This window comes from Oryx dammah, unplaced genomic scaffold, assembly GCF_014754425.2.
Source record: "Oryx dammah isolate SB20612 unplaced genomic scaffold, SCBI_Odam_1.1 HiC_scaffold_3, whole genome shotgun sequence".
NCBI lineage: Eukaryota > Metazoa > Chordata > Mammalia > Artiodactyla > Bovidae > Oryx > Oryx dammah.
In genome coordinates this window covers 109237449-109256880 of record NW_024070187.1, presented here as the reverse complement: position 1 = coordinate 109256880, position 19432 = coordinate 109237449, and the positions used below count along the sequence as shown (strand labels likewise).

Here is a 19432-nt window from a genome sequence, read left to right as displayed (position 1 = left end):
CTCCCTTTCTGGGTTCCACCACATTTGCGGAAGGATGAAGCTGCGCCTGCTGTATACTCTTCCTGGCCACTCACTCCTTCCTCTCAAGCCTGATTTCTGACCCCAGAGCTTTCCTGAAAGGTCTCGCCAGCGTCTAGGACGTTATCGATGTGCGCATACATCCAGTCTTGGCAACTCTGCTGCTTTCTACACCACTGGCTACTAACTTTCTTTAAAACCGCAGTTCTCAACCTTGGCTGCACATTAGAATCAACGGAGGGACTTTAAAAATAATTTATGCCTGAATTCCAGCATCAGGGGTTCTGAGGTAATGGTCTGGGTTGCAGTCTGGGCGCTGGGATTTTTCAAAGCTCCCTTGCGGGTGATTAAGGTGCAGTGAAGGTTGAGAACCACAGCTAGGACTCTCTCCCTCTCTCTTTTATTTACATAATTTTTCAAGGCTCTGTTTCATATCTTCTGAATATCTTTTGGGGTCTCATTCAAATCCTGCTTTTAGAGTGTGGCTTTAGGTCATAAAGGGTGCAAGTGCTATAATTAAGGAAGTTTATAGCTGGAGCTTTTGTTTTGGCATCACTAAAGGAAATCTACCACTCCTGGTTAATCAGAAAGCTTACTGAATGGAAATTCAAGGTATGACTGAATATGGATATGATGCATAAAGAATGAGGGAAGGAGAAAAGGAAAGAAAATATTTGGATCTTATGATCCAAACAATAGCCTTCTCTATCTAATGCTTTCTCTTCTATTGTATTTCAACCAAAATACCAGGGATATTCATCTTAGCTATGATTGATTTACCACCATGTTATGTGGTCATGGCAACCTCAGCTAGATGTATGCTATTATCATAACTGTTCACATCAAAAAAGTGGAGATGGACAGAGTTCCTTTCCCAAGGGCCCAAGCCTATAAAAATGACAGAACTATGATTTTAACTTAGGTCAAACCCTCCTTGGATTAGAAACTGAAGAAATTGATGCCAGTTCAGTTCAGTTCAGTCGCTCAGTCGTGTCCAACTCTTTGCAGCCCCATGAATTGCAGCACGCCAGGCCTCCCTGTTCATCACCAACACCTGGAGTTTACCCAAACTCATGTCCATCGAGTTGGTGAAGTCATCCAGCCATCTCATCTTCTGTCATCCCCTTCTCCTCCTGCTTCCAATCCTTCCCAGCACCAGGGTCTTTTCCAATGAGTCAACTCTTCCCACGAGGTGGCCAAAATATTGGAGTTTCAGCCTCAGCATCATTCATTCCAATGAATACCCAGGACTGGTCTCCTTATAATGGACTGATTGGATCTCCTTGCAGTCCAAGGGACTCTTGAGAGTCTTCTCCAGCACCCCAGTTCCAAAGCATCAATTCTTTGGTGCTCAGATTTCTTCACAGTCCAACTCTCACATCCATACATGACCACTGGAAAAACCATAGCCTTGACTAGATGGACCGTTGTTGGCAAAGGAATGTCTCTGCTTTTTAATATACTATCTAGGTTGGTCATAACTTTCCTTCCAAGGAGTAAGCGTCTTTTAATATCATGGCTGCAGTCACCATCTGCAGTGGTTTTTCTTGGAGAATTGCTTCCAAAATCCTACTTGAGGGAGACTGACAAAAACCTGAAGTCATTCTCACATCTCCCATCAGTTGTGCCATCCCCAGGGTGAGACCTTTCATTCTTGTCTGTGTGCTTTGGTTTAATTCGTCTCATCCCCTGGTCAGTCATGCCACCTCCATTTCAGCTTGACAATGACCCTACTGACACGTGCTGTCCAGAGTCTAGAGTAACAGTGATAGTCCTAGGCACTGACCAGTTATCACACATGTCCTGGGGTCATACCTAAGCTAGTAACAAAACAGAAACTTTGTGATGATGGTAGATGAGTTCAATAAAGGACAGAAATGATATGGACCTAACAGAAGCAGAAGATATTAAGAAGAGGTGGCAAGAATACACAGAAGAACTGTACAAAAAAATCCTCATGACCCAGATGATCACGATGGTGTGATCACTCACCTAGAGCCAGACATCCTGGAATATGAAGTCAAGTGGGCCTTAGAAAGCATCACTACAAACAAAGCTAGTGGAGGTGATGGAATTCCAGTTGAGCTGTTTCAAATCCTGAAAGATGATGCTGTGAAAGTGCTGTACTCACTATGCCAGCAAATTTGGAAAACTCAGCAGTGGCCACAGGACTGGAAAAGGTCAGGTTTCATTCCAATCCCAAAGAAAGGCAATGCCAAAGAATGCTCAAACTACCACACAATTGCACTCATTTCACATACTAGTAAAGTAGTGCTCAAAATTCTCCAAGGCAGGCTTCAGCAATACATGAACCGTGAACTTCCTGATGTTCAAGCTGGTTTTAGAAAAGGCAGAGGAACCAGAGATCAAATTGCCAACATCCGCTGGATCATCAAAAAAGAAACAGAGTTCCAGAAAAACATCTATTTCTGCTTCATTGACTATGCCAAAGCCTTTGACTGTGTGGATCACAATCAACTGTGGAAAATTCTGAAAGAGATGGGAATACCAGACCACCTAACCTGCCTCTTGAGAAATCTGTATGCAGGTCAGGAAGCAACAGTTAGAACTGGACATGGAACAACAGACTGGTTCCAAATAGGAAAAGGGGTACATCAAGGCTGTATATTGTCACCCTGCTTATTTTACTTCTATGCAGAGTATATCATGCAAAATGCCAGGCTGGAAGAAGCACAAGCTGGAATCAAGATTGCCAGGAGAAATAACAATAACCTGAGATATGCAAGTGACACCACCCTTATGGCAGAAAGTGAAGAGGAACTAAAAAGCCTCTTGATGGAAGTGAAAGAGGAGAGTGAAAATGTTGGCTTAAAGCTCAACATTCAGAAAACAAAAATGATGGCATCTGGTCCCATCACTTCATGGCAAACAGATGGAGAAACAGTGGAAGAAGTGGCAGACTTTATTATTTTGGGCTCCAAAATCACTGCAGATGGTGACTGCAGCTATGAAATAAAAAGATGCTTACTCCTTGGAAGGAAAGTTATGACCAACCTAGACAGCATATTAAAAAGACATTAAAACAAATTAAAAAGAGACATTACTTTGCCAACAAAGGTCCTTCTAGTCAAGCCTACGGTTTTTCCAGCAGTCATGTATAGAAGTGAGAGTTGACCGTAAAGAAAGCTGAGTGCCCAAGAATTGATGCTTTTGAACTGTGGTGTTGGAGAAGACTCTTGAGAGTCCCTTGGACTGCAAGGAGATCCAACCAGTCCATCCTAAAAGAAATCAGTCCTGAATATTCATTGGAAGAACTGATGTTGAAGCTGAAACTCCAATACTTTGACCACTTGACACGAAGAGCTGACTCATTGGAAAAACCCTGATGCTGGGAAAGATTGAGGGCAGGAAGAGAAGGGGACGACAGAGGATGAGATGGTTGGATGGCATCACCGACTCAATGGACATGAGTTTGGGTAAACTCCAGGTGTTGGTGATGGACAGAGAGGCCTGGCGTGCTGCAGTCCATGGGGTCACAAAGAGTTGGACACGACTGAGCAACTGAACTGACCTGAACTTACATTCTAAAGAAAGCGCTAGAAATAAAGGACTAGATTTTCATGAGGGGTGGGGGTGCGTGGGAGGGTAGTCTGAGATGGAAATAAGGGTTTTTCTGTAGGTGTTAGAGTGAAAGTGACAGTCACAGAAAAGGAGAAGGAGTGAAAATGTGGAAACTGAATATCTTTAGAGGAAAGTAGAAAAGGATTCAGAGACCGGGGCTTCCCTGTTAGTCCGATGGTTAAGAATCCTCCTTGCAATGCAAAGGACACTGATTTGATCCCTGGTCTGGGAAGATCCCACATGCCTTGGAGCAACAAAGCCCTTGTGTCGCAACTACTGAGGCCCGATTTCCAGAGTCCGTGCTGGACCACAAGAGAAACCACTGCAGCGATGCCTGTGCATCGCCAGCTAGAGAGTAGCCCCCACTCGGCCCAACTAGAGCAAAGCTAGCATGCAGCAATGAAGACCAGCCCAACCAAAAGCCAAAAGTAAATAAATATAAATCTTTTCAAAAGAGGATTTGGAGAACCCTTTCCTCCCGCCCTTCTTCCCTCCCTTCTTTCCTTTATCTGATATTTTTCTTCTGTGAATCACACAGCTGTTGCTTGAACCCTCATTCAGTAAGCTTTCTGGTCAACCTGAGATTGCAGCTTGCCTTTAGGAACATCCTAGCAACCACTTCAACGCCAAACTGACTTCATTATCAGGTTTGCATTTCTTACGACACAAAACGACATTCTAAATAGGATTGGAGTGAGCTTTTAACACCATACGGCGCTGGATAGTCAGTGCGAGATGAATGGAATGTTGAAAGGAAAGCTGAGATATAGAGAAAACAGTTGTTCCAGGGCAGGACGCGGGTCAGGGCAGGAGGGACGGAATTCATTTCCTTTCCTCAGAGAACACATGGGTCACTTTAAGTCTGAAAGGACGCTGGGTTTGGCTGCCAGGAAGTGAAATTTCATGCTCAATCACAATAACCAGATTGGCCCTTATGGTTCACATAGTTTGTTTCTCTTTTGTCTCATGGGTTTGATTTTTTAATTTCCACTTAAACTGCTTCATTTTGCACAATTCTTTTAACTTGCCTCAAATCCTGTATAGCCGGAGCATTCTGACATTTACAAGATTTCTGCTACATCCCAGACACTGCTCAGGGTGTTGCAGAGAAGAACCAATTCTGATTCCACGTTGGAACTGTTTCTTTGACTTGCTTTGTGTTGCTTGTGTTATTATTGTCATTGTTGTGCAGTCGCTGAGTCATGTCTGACTCTTTGTGAACCCATGAACTGCAGCACGTCAGGCTTCCCTGTCCTTCACTATCTCCCGGAGTTTGCTCAAATTCATGTCCATTAAGTCCATGATACCATCCAACCATTTCATCTACTGTCCCTCCCTTCTTTTCCTGCCCTCAATCTTTCCCAGAATCAAGGTCTTTTCCGATGAATCAGTTCTTCTCATCAGATGGCCAAAGCTTTAGAGCTTTGTTGTTATAATCATGTATAATGGCCTGCCTCAGAGGACCCTGCCCCTCTGCCTGACTGTTACAATGCTTTTGTTCAGCTCACAGAGAGATAATCTGACCCTGCCCGCCTGTGTATGGCTGCAAGAAAGAGGAGATTAACACATCCCTTCCCAGATGCTGGTCATTCCTGGAGATGTTTTGCAAGACAGATGGCTCTTTTTACTTTATTTCCATTGCCTCTCCCTCTTTATATTGTCTTTTGACTTTAGTTCCTCACTGCTCTTCTCTCCGGTTCTGTAAAAGAACCTGGCATCCAGACCCCAATAAGATAGTTATTTTGAGACATTTTCTGCCATCTTCTTTGTCAGCTGGTTTTCTGAATAAAGTCTCTATTCTTTGCCTCCACATCTCGTCTCTTATTCATTAGCCTTTTGCATGGTAATCAGATCAAGCTTGGACTCAGTAGCAAGGGCAATCCACTCAGGGTGTGCACGTACTGCAGGGTCTGAAGTGCAGAGGCAAGCAGGCAAAAGCACAGAATTTACACTCTGGGGGTTGTTGTGGAGAAGAAAATGAAGAGGAAGGAGGACTTTTGAGAAGGTGATAGTTGAGATTAAAGAGAAAGGCTGAGAAAGAAGAAGAGAGAAACAAGTGGAGAAGGCATGAGGACTTCCCTGGTGGTCCAGTGGTGAAGACTCTGTACTTCCAATGCAGGGAATATGGGTTCAATCTCTGGTTGGGGAACAGATCCACATGCTGTTGGGCCAAAAAAAAAAAAAAAAAGAGAGAGAGAGAGAGAGAGAATGAGTGAAGAGGGGCTAAGAAAGTGAGAAGCTGTGTTGAATAATGAATTGCAGGACTCAAAGAATGGGGTTGAAAGAGGGAAATGGCTGAATGATGTAGGTTGGGTGGATTTAGGAAGATTTAGGGTGAGGGTAGAAAAGAGAAAAAGGCAGGAGAGGCTGATTATCCACAGAAGAAGGTTGGGTGTTATGGATTTAGTTGTGCCCCCACCCCAAATTCATAGATTGAAACGTCAAATCTTCAGTGTGACTTAACTTGGAGGCAAGACCTTTAAGAAAGTCATTAAGGTTAAATGAGGTCATAAAGATGGGGCCCTGATCCAACAGAACTTGTGTCCTTACAAGAAGAGGAAGAGACATCACAGCAGATTTCTCTCTCTTTTTCTCTCTCTGTGCCACATGAAAATACAGTGGGAAGGTGGTCACCCACAAGCCAGAAAGAGAGTTTTGGACGTCCCTCCTCCAGAACCACAAGGAAATACATTTCTGTTGTTTAAGCCCTCAGTCAATGGTGTTACCCTGTTGTGACTGCCTGAGTGGACTGCCACGAGGCATATGGAGCTTTCAAGTCACCAGAAGAGGCCAGGAGAACCATTGTTCACCCCAATCTGCCCATCTCTGCGCATGTGAGCAGCCACACACACTTAATTAAATTTCTTCCTGAAATTCAAGAGATGGAAGACTTCGGCTCTGTTGGTGAGGGGATTGTGTAGTCACGTACAAATGTGTCACTGCTAACTGATGGTGAGGCTTTGGATTTTACTTGTAAATCAGTCGTGTCTGACTCTACAACCCTATAGACTATAGCCCTCCAGGCTCCTCTGTCCATAGAATTCTCCAGGCAAGAATGGTGGAGTGGATAGCCATTCCCTTCTCCAGGGGACCTTCCCTACCTAGGGATTGAACCTGGGTCTCCTGCTTTTGCAGGCAGAGTCTTTACTGTCCGAGCCACCAGGGAAGGCACATGTGTGCCACTGCTAACTGATGTCGAGGCTTTGGGTCTCATTTGTAAAATAGGGTTAAACACCTTACCAGCCTGACTGGTGTGCTGGGAAGATTTGATGAAGGTTTGCTTAGAAGAAAATGGGAACTCGTTTTATTCCTCTAGATTGTATTAAATGGAACAATATGACATTGTCTTTTCTAAGACACATCGTTTTTTTTTCCACTTGTACACATTCTTCTTTTTAAGGTTCTTTCCCATTATAGCTTATCACAGGATATTGACTACAGTTCCCTGTGCTATCAATTAAAACCTTGTTGTTTATCCATTCCAGATGTAATAGTTCACAGCAATTGTTTTTAAAATGGGAACATACCACATAAAACCCCAGGTACATGGATTTTCCTGCAAAAAAAATTTTTTTTGAAAATCTGGTACCTTAGAACTACATTAACCCTGGAGAGCCCTATGGGGGTGGGTGATGACCGCCCATGTTGTTTAGAGAGTGTGGTTTCAGGCCCCCTGGGTCTCGGCCACATTGTAGATTTCGGGTGTGGCCCCTGATGGAGTATGGTATAGAGTTACGATAATGTGTGGCTGACAACATCCAGAGAGATGGTATGTTTTCTTTTCTGGCAAAGCATTAGGTCATCAATGTCGATTTGTGTAAGCAGATGGCAAGCACAAATCATCCCAAACCAAATATCTTTGACCTTGAATAATCAAAACAACAAGGGAAAGGCACTCTGGATTTCACTTTGACAACTCGGTGGAAACACTTCGGTCTTGGCCAAAATTCTTTCCCTTGACAAGTTTATATTCTCATGCAAGTCCATTCACTGAGTACCTAGTGTGTGTCCACAGCTCTTGCTTATACTTTTGTTTTTAATCCCCAAGAGTCGACTCATTAGAAAAGACCCTGATGCTGGGAAAGATTGAAGGCTATAGGAGAAGCGGGCGGCAGAGGATGAGATAGTTGGATGGCATCACCTACACAGTGGACATGAATCTGAGCAAAATACAAGAGACAGAGAAGGACAGAGGAGCTTGGCATGCTGCAGTCCATGGGGTCGCAAAGAGTCGGACATGACTGAGAGACTGAACAGCAGCAAGAGAAGCTGTCAGTTTGTCCATTGAGAAGAAATCCCCTCAAAGAGGCCGAGGTCAAAAATTACCTGGCTGGCCAAAAGCAACAGCTCCTGACACCGACTAGTATGTGTATTTCATCTTCTGACTTACAATCGTTTTCTCATATAATATTTTACTTAAGATACCAGTGGATCCGCTGGGGTAAGTACTTATTTTTTTCATTTTCAATGATGAACGGAGGCTCAGAGTGTTCACATAACTTGCCCACAATCACACAGCCAGGAAGGATTAGGACTGAATATGTCATACCCGCAGGTCACAATTTCCGATTTCTCATTCTTTTTAGCTAACTATGGAGAAGGCAATGGCAACCCACTCCAGTACTCTTGCCGGGAAGGTCCCATGGATAGAGGAGCCTGGTGAGCTGCAGTCCACGGGATCGCTAGGAGTCGGACACGACTTCACTTTCACTTTTCACTTTCATGCATAGGAGAAGGAAATGGCAACCCACTCCGGTATTCTTGCCTGGAGAATCCCAGGGATGGGAGAGCCGGGTGGGCTGCCGTCTCTGAGGTCACACAGAGTCGGACACGACTGAAGCGACTTAGCAGTAGCAGCAGAAAGAAAAGCAGAACCGCAGCATGGATGAAAATCGGCTTTGCTACAACTAAATTGAAAAAATAATCTGGGGCTTCCCTGGTGGCTCAGTGGTAAAGAATCTGCCTGCCAACGCAGGAGACATGGATTCGATCCCTGTTGGGGAGATCTCATATGTTTCAGACAACTAAGCCCGTGTGCCACATTTATTGAGTCTGTGCTCCAGAGCCTAGGAACTGTAACTAATGAAACCCACATCCTAGAGCCCGTGCCCCACAGCAAGAGACGGTGCTGAAAAGAAATAATCTGAGCAACATGCTTGATCTTTTTTTTTTCCAAAATGGGCTGACTAGCAAAGCTGATGCAAATTTAGCAGTAAGGAAAACAGAGTATTTAAATCACAGAGTAATAGCTTCCCTGTGACCTGGACTGTCAGACAGTGTCCAGTGTAGTATTAATAGTTAAAGCAGTTCTGGAGAGTATCTGCTTCTCCTTAAGCTGTTGCTAATTGAATTTTACATTCTTTCCTGCAAACCCTAGATTGGGTTCAGGTTATTTCTCCATACAGGTTTCCGCATAGCTGCTACCCATCCCAGGAAACTGATGTGGAGTTAGCACTGACTGTGAAAGTAGTCTGGTATCCGGTGTCGAGGTCTGGACGTTATTTCCAGAGGGGCGTGGGTATGTTTGGTTAACCACATAGTGTCAGGGAGATTTCTCCCTGCAAGTCCGGGGAGACCCTGGAGAGGGTTAGGTAGGCAGATGGTGACGGTCTTTAAATGTTTAAGAAGCCAGAGGAAAGTGGTGGGATTCCTGCTACTTGTAAAAATAGAACAAGACCAGTGGAGAAACATTTAAAAGGTTCAGATTCTGGCATAAGAAAGAATTTTCTGGTGACTGGTGGTATTTTAATGGAAAGTGAAAGTAGCAGAGTGTCCAACTCTTTGTGATCCCATGGACTACACAGTCCATGGAATTCTCCAGGCCAGAATACTGGAGTGGGTAGCCTTTCCCTTCTCCAGGGATATTCCCAACCCAGGGATCGAACTGAGGTCTCCTGCACTGCAGGCAGATTCTTTATCAGCTGAGCCACAAGGGAAGCCCAAGAATACTGGAGTGGGTAGCCTTTCCCTTCTCCAGGGGATATTCCCAACCCAGAGAGCGAACCCAGGTCTCCCGCATTACAGGTGAATTCTTTACCAGCTGAGCCAGGGAAGCCCAGGGCTGCCTTACAAAAAATGAACATTTTGCTATGATTGGTATTGAAGCTGAAGGTGGAGTTTGTAGTGTGGATAAATTCTCAAAGTTTGTCTGGGACCATTTCTTCTCAGACTCAAGAAAAGACAGGAGGATGGAAATATGACAATTTCTGTAATATTATAAGGACTTTGTCCCTAAATTGTTTTCAGGAAATGAGAGTTTTTATGTCTCTAGGTTGTACTGGAGTTATATAAAATTGTCATTTTGTGTAGGGTTTTCCAGGTGGCACTAGTGGTGAAGAACCTGCCAAGGCAGGTTTGATCCCTGGGTTGGGAAGGTCCCTTAGAGAAGGGCGTAGCAGCTCATTCCAGTATCCTTGTCCGGGGAATCCCATGGACTGAGGAGTCTGGCAGACTATTGTCCAAAGGGTCACAAAGAATCAGACACGATTAGCTCACAGCATGCACGCAATAGAATGGTTGAAGGTCAGCCGTTGCATATGGTTCAACATAATTCACGCAAAGGGAATAGACTTGACTCTTTAGACCTACATCACACGGAGAGAAGGAAGGACTGAGAAACTGTGATGACTTCACTGTGCATAGCTTTTGGGGTATTCTGCAGTAAACTGGGCTTCCCTGAAAGTCACCTGTTGAAGTACCTCACCAGCTGACTGTACTTGGAGATAAGGCCTTTAAAGGAGTGCTCAAGATAAAAAGAGGGCCTGAGGATGGGCCCTAATCTGATCTGACCAGTGTTCTTGTAAGAGGGGGAACTTGACCACGTGCTCTCTACAGAAAAATGGCCACATGAGGACACAGTGAGAAAGTGGCTGTCTGCAAGCCAAGGAGAGAGGCCTCAGAAGGTATCAAACCTATGGCCCCTTGGTCTTGAACTTCTAGCTTCCAGAACTGTGAGAAAATAAATTTCTGTTCTTTAAAGCACCCAGTCTCTGGTATTTGGTATACAAGGGTATATGGATATATGGAGGCCAGCAGTAGGGGTAAAGGGGCTGAGGAAGGGGGCAAGAGACAGATTTTCAAGACCCCCACCCACCCCGGATCATACCAAGGAATGTGGTCTTTATTGGGAAGGAAAAGAGGTGAGGCGAAGGATCTGAGGAATGGGTATGAACACCTGTGATAAAATAAAATGGGTTGGTAACTCAAAGAATCCCTACACTGAGATGCTACCGATTTCAAATTAGATTTTACAGCAGCCTGGGGTCAAAATTACCTAAAGAAGTCTTTTTCCAAAAAAAAATAAAGGTGCAAGAAAGAAACTGAAAAGAATAACTTACTAGTTTAAGAGAGTAACCTGGTTTGAGGATGCTGGCAATTGGCAAGGCCACCAAGTGAAGTTTTAATGACACCTCTCAAATATCATTTGTGTACATCTAGCAGGATGCGTTTTAAGGCAACAGTGTCAGCTATGATTTTCTGTTACGGGCCGTATGAGCAGGCACTAAACGTGCAAATATTTAACACTGTCTTATAGATAACTTCTGATTAATTAGGACAAACTCCCCCCCTTGCTGGGGAGACAGACTGGGAAATGCATGTGGGGCTTTGAGCTCCCTTCTAGTCCTTTGGCCGTGGACAGGTCACTTTGCCTTGCTCTCATCTTTCAAATAGGATTAAGTCTCCATCCCTGCTGCCTCACAGATGATGAGATGGGGTAAAAAGCCATTCCATGAGATTGTCAGTATTTCGAACAGAGTCAGACTATGTTCGTGGTGAAAAAAATCTCCACTTAAAACAAATGTTGTAGAGAACAGATCTATAAGTTGCCAAGGGAGAGGAGGTTGGTGAGGGATAGATTAGGAGTTTGGTGTTGGCAGAGGCAAACTATTATACAGAGAATGGATAAACAACAAGGTCCTACCACCTTAAAGCACAGGAAACTAGATTCAGTACCTTGTGATAAATCACCATGGAAAAGAATATGAAAAATGTTTATATGTATGTGTGTGTATGCATAACTGACTCACTTTGCTATACAGCAGAAATTGACACAGCATTGTAAATCAACTTTACTTTACCAGAATAAATTTAAAAAAACATTAATTGGAAATGTCTACTCTGGGATGAGTCAATACCAGGGCTCTGAACTGCTAGTTAGAGAATTAGGAATCCTTGCCAGAGTCCATGTGGCAGTGTCGGAAGGGTGTGGGTTTTGGAGATGAGTACAACTGGAATTTAAATACCTATGCTGCCCTACAGTGCTTGTAGGATGTTAAATAAGTGATCCACCTCTCTCATCTGAAAAATGGGGACATGTAGACAATATAGGCAAGGTACAGGCACATAGTAGGTTCTTAATAAAAAGCCTGATAAGCTCTGGTGATCAACTGAGCAACTTTGGAGATGCCGTTTCATCAGTTATCGGAAGATGTACTCCACTAGCCACAGCTGAATGCCTGTTGGGTTATGTGACAAAATAACTTAGGGAAATACCTATTCACGTGTGTTCTCTACTCCCAACTTATCACAAGAAGGTTGCCTGGCTCTTTGGGCTTCTTTGTTTCAAGGTTATACAGGAAGAGCAGGAAGCAGACATTTCTTGAAAATAATATTTCTTCCTTTCTTTCCTAAAGCCCAAGTCCAAGAGTAGACGCTGGGAAAGGCAAGAATGCAGGGCTTTTGATGGGTGACTTCCCCAGGGGACCAGGGCATCCGTGAGAAGTGGAAACATTGTGGCCAGACTGCAGAGGACAGGACAGCTGAGGACCACTTGGACCCCAGCTTCCCGGCTGGACAGTGACCCTCACTTCCTAAGCAAGGCTGGAAAGCCGAGTACACAGACATCAAAGGGACAGGCAATTTATAAGAGAGGGCACAGTGATCTGAAGGAAGACCTCCCCAGTTCTGGTGACGGTGAGGGTAGGAGCCTGATCACTTTTGAAACTAAACTTCCTGCTGTCACGAACTCTTGGAATCAGATTTATGTTGTACGAAATAAAATGGAAAAGTGTGAGATTTCTTGCAGACCTGTGTTTGTAGATTGATTCAGATCTGCTAGAGTTGTAAGGCACTGGAAAATCTAAAGACAATTTCATTCCTGCTCTCTGAAGCTCACCCTCTGTGGGAACTGAGTGCTGAGTGCTAAGTCGCTTCAGTCATGTTCAACTCTTTGCAACCCTGTGGCCCCCATCCCACCAGGCTTCTCTGCCCATGGGATTCTTCAGGCAAAGAGTGCTGGAGTGGGCTGCCATTTCCCATGTGGGAGCTGGTGGGAGTCATAGGACCTCAGCAGGAATAACTATTATTCAAAGCACCACAAGGGGGCTTCCCTGGTGGCTCAGCGGTAAAGAATCCGCCTGCCATCTGGGAAGATCCCACATACTGTGGAGCAACTAAGCCTGTGAACCACAACTATTGAGACTGAGCTACAGCTCATGAATTGCAACTACTGAGCCCATGTACCAACTACTGAAACCCAAGCACCCTGGCGCCTGTGCTCCTCAGTAAGAGAACCCTGGTCTCCTGCACTGTGGGCAGATTCTTCACCGTCTGAGCCATCAGGGAAACCCACAATAAGAGAAGCCACTGCAACGAGAAGCCGGTGTCCTGCAACTGAAGTGCAGCCCCTGCTCCCTGCAGCTAGGGAAAAGGCCTCACAGCAGCAAAGACTCAGCACAGCAAAAAAATCCCCAACCCTGCACAAGATCCTGGCATGGTATTGCACCACAATAAGTGTTCTCGGACACAAGGGGGGAACAGCTGAATTTTTGCAAAAGGCAGACAGCCAAGAAGATGGATAAAAATTTATCCTGAAGGAATATACGAAAATATATCCTCCTATAATCCCTGCATGCCAATCTCATTATTATGCAATTGCTATAGCTGTAAACTCATAAAAATTTTGTAGACTCTCAAGTTCTTTTGGAAACAGGCCTGTTTGTAGGAACAAGTCTGGAAAATGGTGATTGAATGGTGAAATGTATGTCCATAAAATGGTAATGATGTCCATAAAAACACTCAGAGTTTTTAGCTCCATGGAGTCTGAAAGCTGAGAAGGCCCTCAGAGGTCTGCCTGCCCCTCTTGCTCCTTCCATTCCACCCCCTGTTATTGTAAGGGTTAAATCTGGATGTAGTAAGGCCTCAAGGTCATTGCTTGGAAAGATCACTGTGGTGGTCATGGCTTTGGGGTAACAGAATTAGGAGCCTGGGTCTGACAAGCATCCGCATCCCTTAGGGATTGTGGGAGCAAACAACTGCTGTCTCCCACCTGGACAAACATGGCTTCCCAGTAACTGGAGGTTTCCTCTTTGCCCCTGCTGCACTAATCATCTTTAGTTATTTGCTCTAAAGCACTGCCAGGCTGTTATATTCTTGTTTACAAAGTTTTAATGATTCCTCTATTAAAGAAATCCAAACTTTGTGGTTTGGCATTCAAGGCTTTCTATGATCTGACTCCAAACACATCTTTTTTTTTTTTTTCCAACCAAGTCTTTTTTTTTTCCCCCAGAAAATAACATAAATTTTCATCAATTACACATTTCTATAACAGCATTTGCCTACATTTTTGTAATGTCTTTTTGGGCATTTTCTAGCTAACTATTTTTTTTCTTTTTTAGAATTTTTTTATTTTTTTCTGTTTTTTAATTCAGATACAATTAACATAGAACATCCTATTAGCTTTAGGTGTACAACATAATGATTCAACATTTGTATGTGTTGTGAAATACTCACCACAGTAAGTCTAGTTAACATCCACCACCAAACATCAAAGTTTTGTTCTTGTAGGTGCCAAAATGGTAAAGAATCCACCTGCCAATTCAGGAGACTCAAGAAATGAGGGTTTGATCCCTGGGTCAGGAAGATCCCCTGGAGTAGGAAACGGCAGCCCACTCCAGTATTCTTGCCTGGAGAATCCCATGGACAGAAGAACTTGGTGGGCTACAGTCTATGGGGTCACAAAGAATCAAACACGACTGAACATGCAGACAATGAAAACTTTTAAGATCTAACCAAGGTTTTTGAGCTCATTTCCCTCTTCTTTCTATGCACACCCTTTGTTCCACCAGGTGGATTTTCTGACCCTCCCCATACTAGTCTCTTTCATGACTTTGTTAATTTTCTTCTCACTGCCTGAAGTTCCCCTCCCATTAATCTGTATCCATCCTTCAAGGCCACACATCTCCTCTGAAAAGCCTTTCCTGGGTGAGGGATACAGAGAATCAGATGGACCTGCGTTTGAGACGATACTCTACTTCCTGGAAGACTTCAGGCAGATTACTGCTTTTCTCTAGGGCTTAGTTTGTTCATCTGTGAAATGGACAAGTCAACATTCACCTTATAGCCTTATACAGTGCACATGAGTTATCATTGCAAAGTACTTAGCACAGTTTCTCACACTTGGTAAATGTCAAAGAAAGTTACTTATTGCTCTGATCATTCCAGAGACTTGAGGTCTCGCTTTTCCAGAATTCACTTTGAGCCCCTCCTATATTCTTCCTTGAAAACCTAATTCCACATTTTAGAAATGAGAACACACACTTTATTTTCTCTACCTGATTGACAGAGTCATTGACTCAATGGTCATGAGTTTGAGCAAACTCTGGGAGATGGTAAACTCCAGAGATGGTAAAGCCTGATGTGCTGCAGTCCACGGGGTCCCAGAGAGTCGGACACAACTTAGTGACTGAACAACATTCTGACTGATGGCTCCTTGAAGATGGGATCATGTTTTATTCTAGCTTATGTCCTTGCCTTTGCCCACCAAATATAGGCCCTCAAACCAGAGGCAGAGTTTGGCCTTTTGGGTGTGAAAGTGAAAGAATTTGCTTTGCTCTTATTTTTCTCTTCCTTATAAAAACTGACAATAGTTTTAAGGAGAAAAACTCAATTTTTTAGATAGGAGAAACTCAGTTTGGGGTTTCTGTTTCATTGTAATAGGGTGGCATTCATGCAGTGGCAGGTGAAGACTGATAAATTTTTATTAAATCTTGGAAAACTTCATGGGCTTGCAGGCCATGGTAGTCTCAACTCCTTGGGCCAACCCAACCATATTCCAGCATCCATTTAGAGTTCCCCATGTGTGACACTTTTGGGGGACCAAAAAAAAAGTGGTCTCATATTCTAATGAGTTAGAAAATATTAGATTCTAATGACCCACTCATGGAAAGATAGAGGACAAACCGAGGAAATAAAACATGTGAGAATTCCTGCAGCAAAGAAAGTAGCATCTTATAGCTAGTCAGAATAACTAACATTCAAGGGGCCAGACACTTTGGCCCCATGACTTTGACCAGACACTTTGATAGTAGGCCTTTTTCATTAACACTCTAATTAAATCCTCCAAATGTCCTCATAAGAATGCAGATAATGGTCCTCACTTGACAGATGGAGCGATCTGGGTCCAAGTTTACAAGGCAGTTAAGGGGTGGAGTTGGGACTTGAAGTCACATGTTTGTGACCCTACGGCCTGAGTTCTTGGTCCTCTGCGGTGTATATTTTTAGGCTTTCCCACATTTGCCTGGCCAGGCAGTGCTTCTGGTTATCCTCTTATTAATGACCCATGAAACTGACCTGAAATACACTTGGGGAAACAGAGCCTCACCACCTCCCTGGGAGCAGCCATGACCTTTAATTTCTCTTTGTTCCTTGGCTTCTGCCTAGATGCTCTTGACCCTATGGTCTCTCCCATGATATTTCACTCCTCCGCCAAGGTCTAGTTCAAATGCAGCTAGAAGCTCTCTTTGATTTCAGTAGGCTGATTTACAAAGCCCCTCTTAAGTTTTCCATAAACCTTCCAGGCTGTTACCACTTGGTGTCTCCATCAAGGGCCAAGTTCAAAGAGCCCCGGCAAAGCTTCTGGAGCTCCTGGACACATAATTAAGGTCTACTGAGTTGCAATAGTGTCTCCTTCCCAGGCGCCCAAGGGGCTGAGTCCCGAGTCTGGGGCTTCCCAGGTCCAGATCCATGGACTCGGGGTGTGCTGCTGTAGCTGGCAACCTGGTCTAAGTCTGGTTCCAACGTTTTTCAAGGTTCAGACAGCGTGGCGCTCGCACTCCAGCAGTTCATTAGTTAACACTCTCGTCCCTCACAGATGTGGCCTCTGTCCCAGCCTCTGAGGTGAGGAGGCACGATTAGGTCACACTGGGCCGCACCTCACCATCCTTTTTGGGGACAACCCTGACCCGTCTTTTCCAGGTTTCATCACAAAGCCCCACACCCCGACTCCCGCCCCCTGTGGCTGCGCCCCAGATGAGTCATCTGGCTTGGGGCTTCATTAGCAACTCTAATTGCCTTTTTGTTTTGGTCCTCTTTGGGGCCTCCTCAGGGCCCAGAGGTGGGGCCTGGGGCCTCTGGCTTCCAGAAATGCCGCCAGCCTCTGTGGGAGCCCGAGATGGGAAGTGCGCCCTCCATCCCGGGGCGAGTCCCTCACGCCACGCCGCGTGCGCGTGGCCGCACCCATCCCTGGGGTGCACTCAGGCGCCACGCAACCCCTGGCCATCCCAGCTCCCCGGCTGCCTGCAATGAGGTCACGGGGTGGGGTCCTGGAGACCCCCTCCAAATAGGGCGGGGGCTTCCCCAGCTGGCCTGGGAATGGTCAGAGAGGACGAGAAGGAGGAGATGCAAGCCTGTCTGTCCAACCCACTGTTCCGCCTCTGGAGGTTGCGTGGCTGGCGTGGATTGCCCAGGACGGGGAGGGGGAAGCAGCAGGGACAGTGAAGGGGCAAGGCGGGGTCCGACTTCCTCCACTCAGCCACGGGGATGGAGCAAAGGGCTAAGCTTTCTCCCCACCACCTTGCCGGTGAGCAGATGGAGCTGCCATCTCAGTTTCTCTACAATCCCTGTCCTTCCGTCTGAGCTTAATCTCTCTCCCATCCCCAAGAACCCCAAAAGGCGAGGAAGCCACTGTAATCCACTTAATGTCATTAGAATTTGACGCAGAAGGAAAAGCTTTCCAGAAACAGATCAACCACTGGTACCCGAAAAGCCTATAGAGCCCTTTGGACGCCGAGAGCTAGGGCTCCCGGGAGCACCCCACATTCTCACCCAGGCCTGAGAGATCTGTGATCAGTTTCTGCCAGCAGTGGGTTACACAGATCGAGGTCAACTTAGTGTCCCAAACCACTCAGACTCCAGCAAACGCACAGGGTTTTCTAACCTCTGCCTGCAAGTTCATGTGTGTGCGAGGAATGAATGTGAGCTCTGATAAAATCTCAACCTGCATGCGGGGGGTGGTGGGGGGCACATTTGCAAATCTCTTTTTTTCTGTATCTAGTGTTTTTGCACCTGGAACTCTCTCTTGAAACGATGGCAAGACTGATATCACAGACTTTCTCAAGGAAACAGAAACACACATCACCTACATTCCCCTTCATCTAAAACCACAAAGATGCTTCTCCTACGATCTTGGCACAGAAAAATAGCACTGTCATAACCTCTGTTCCTCCTACCTGCTTCTGAGCCACAACCAGGAAGACTCAGCCACCCGATTCAGTCCATAGCATTGCCTGTCAACCGCGACTTCACAGATTTTGAGTTGAACTCTTTCTCCCTCCCCAGGACATAATATCTGTAACAGTCTTGTCACTCCAAAAGAGAAGCCAAATGATTTATTTAACTTTTAAAAAACGTAGGCTGCAGGACAAACTTATAAGCACACTTCAGAGAATTTCTGGACTAATGTTACAGTCGTCCATGGGAAAGATTTCTGAGTTAATAACAAGATCACGGTTTCGGAAGTTAAATTGCCTATAACGGGATAAGAAAACATAGACACTCTGACCTTGGCAATACATGAGCCCGTCAGCACACTGGCAAATGCTGGGCACATCAGATTGGAGACCTGCACACAATTTCTGAGAGAAATGGCATTTTTCATAGACTCAAAAAATGGTTCACAGAGGTTCCTGTGACAAGCGGAATACAAAGGAGAAAACACTATAGCTGAGGATTTCCGACCTCTGACTTATCATTTGTTGACATACTTTCTACAAGTTCCCCATTTCCCTACAAGTAGCTGTCCTAAATCCTTTCAGTAAATATTGTTGATGAAAGCCAATAGGAGGGGGGTGGGAAAAAAAAAGAGAAAAAATGCAGAGAAAAGGGAAGCTTACCTTTTCTAGGCATTGCTGATATCAAACCTTCCACCAAATCATGAGGCTTTCTTGCTTTTCTTGTCCCATGAATTCAGAAACCATTAAACAATGTTTCCAGCAGAAATATGTGTTTATTATTTGAAGCGGCTTCAAAACAACTCAAAAAATAGCTTGATGAAAAATAAAGTGCTGGTCCGCGCGTGAGAATACTTTTGAAGCCTGGAGCTCATACTGTTGTACAAAGTTTTGCAACTGTCTTTCTCGGTTTAAACAACCTCCTGCTCCTCCCAGGCACTTGCCAACTTCTATAATTTAAAGCAACTGCGATCCTTCCCATAATACTCACATTTCAAAGAGCTTAATATATACTCTCGTTAGGAATGAGTGGGAGTGGGTGACGTCCTGCAAACCCCAGGCTGAGGCAAATGAAAAGCTAGGGTTTCGGATATCTAAATGGTTCTATTTCTCTCTTTTATCCATTGCTGTCCTCACCGTGTTCCTTCAAGTGGCTTTTGCCTTTTAAAGTGATGCTTTAAGACCAAGTGGTATCACTTCATTGGAAGCAAATAGCACACAGGAAAGTTTAGTTCCCTATTTATGGCACAGTGATGCTAGTGAAATTGTGTTTAAACATCACTTTTACTGGCAATTATTTCCATACAATTTCTCCCTAATGCAGCTGTTTGAAAATTTAAATTAGTGTACGCTGTGTTTTACTAAGAGAGGAAAATATCTAAAAT

At 44.7% G+C, this 19432-nt stretch overlaps 1 protein-coding gene across 1 annotated transcript in view; it reads right to left on the bottom strand.

The window, feature by feature from the left end:
- Nucleotides 1–19094, bottom strand: part of C1QTNF7 (C1q and TNF related 7) — a 135619-nt gene extending 116525 nt beyond the window's left edge. Inside the window, exon 1 of the mRNA XM_040237540.1 lies at nucleotides 18711–19094. Coding sequence (XP_040093474.1) covers nucleotides 18711–18723 — 13 coding nt within the window. The 5' untranslated portion in view covers nucleotides 18724–19094. The remainder of the gene's footprint in view (nucleotides 1–18710) is intronic.
- Nucleotides 19095–19432: the final 338 nt, after the last annotated feature.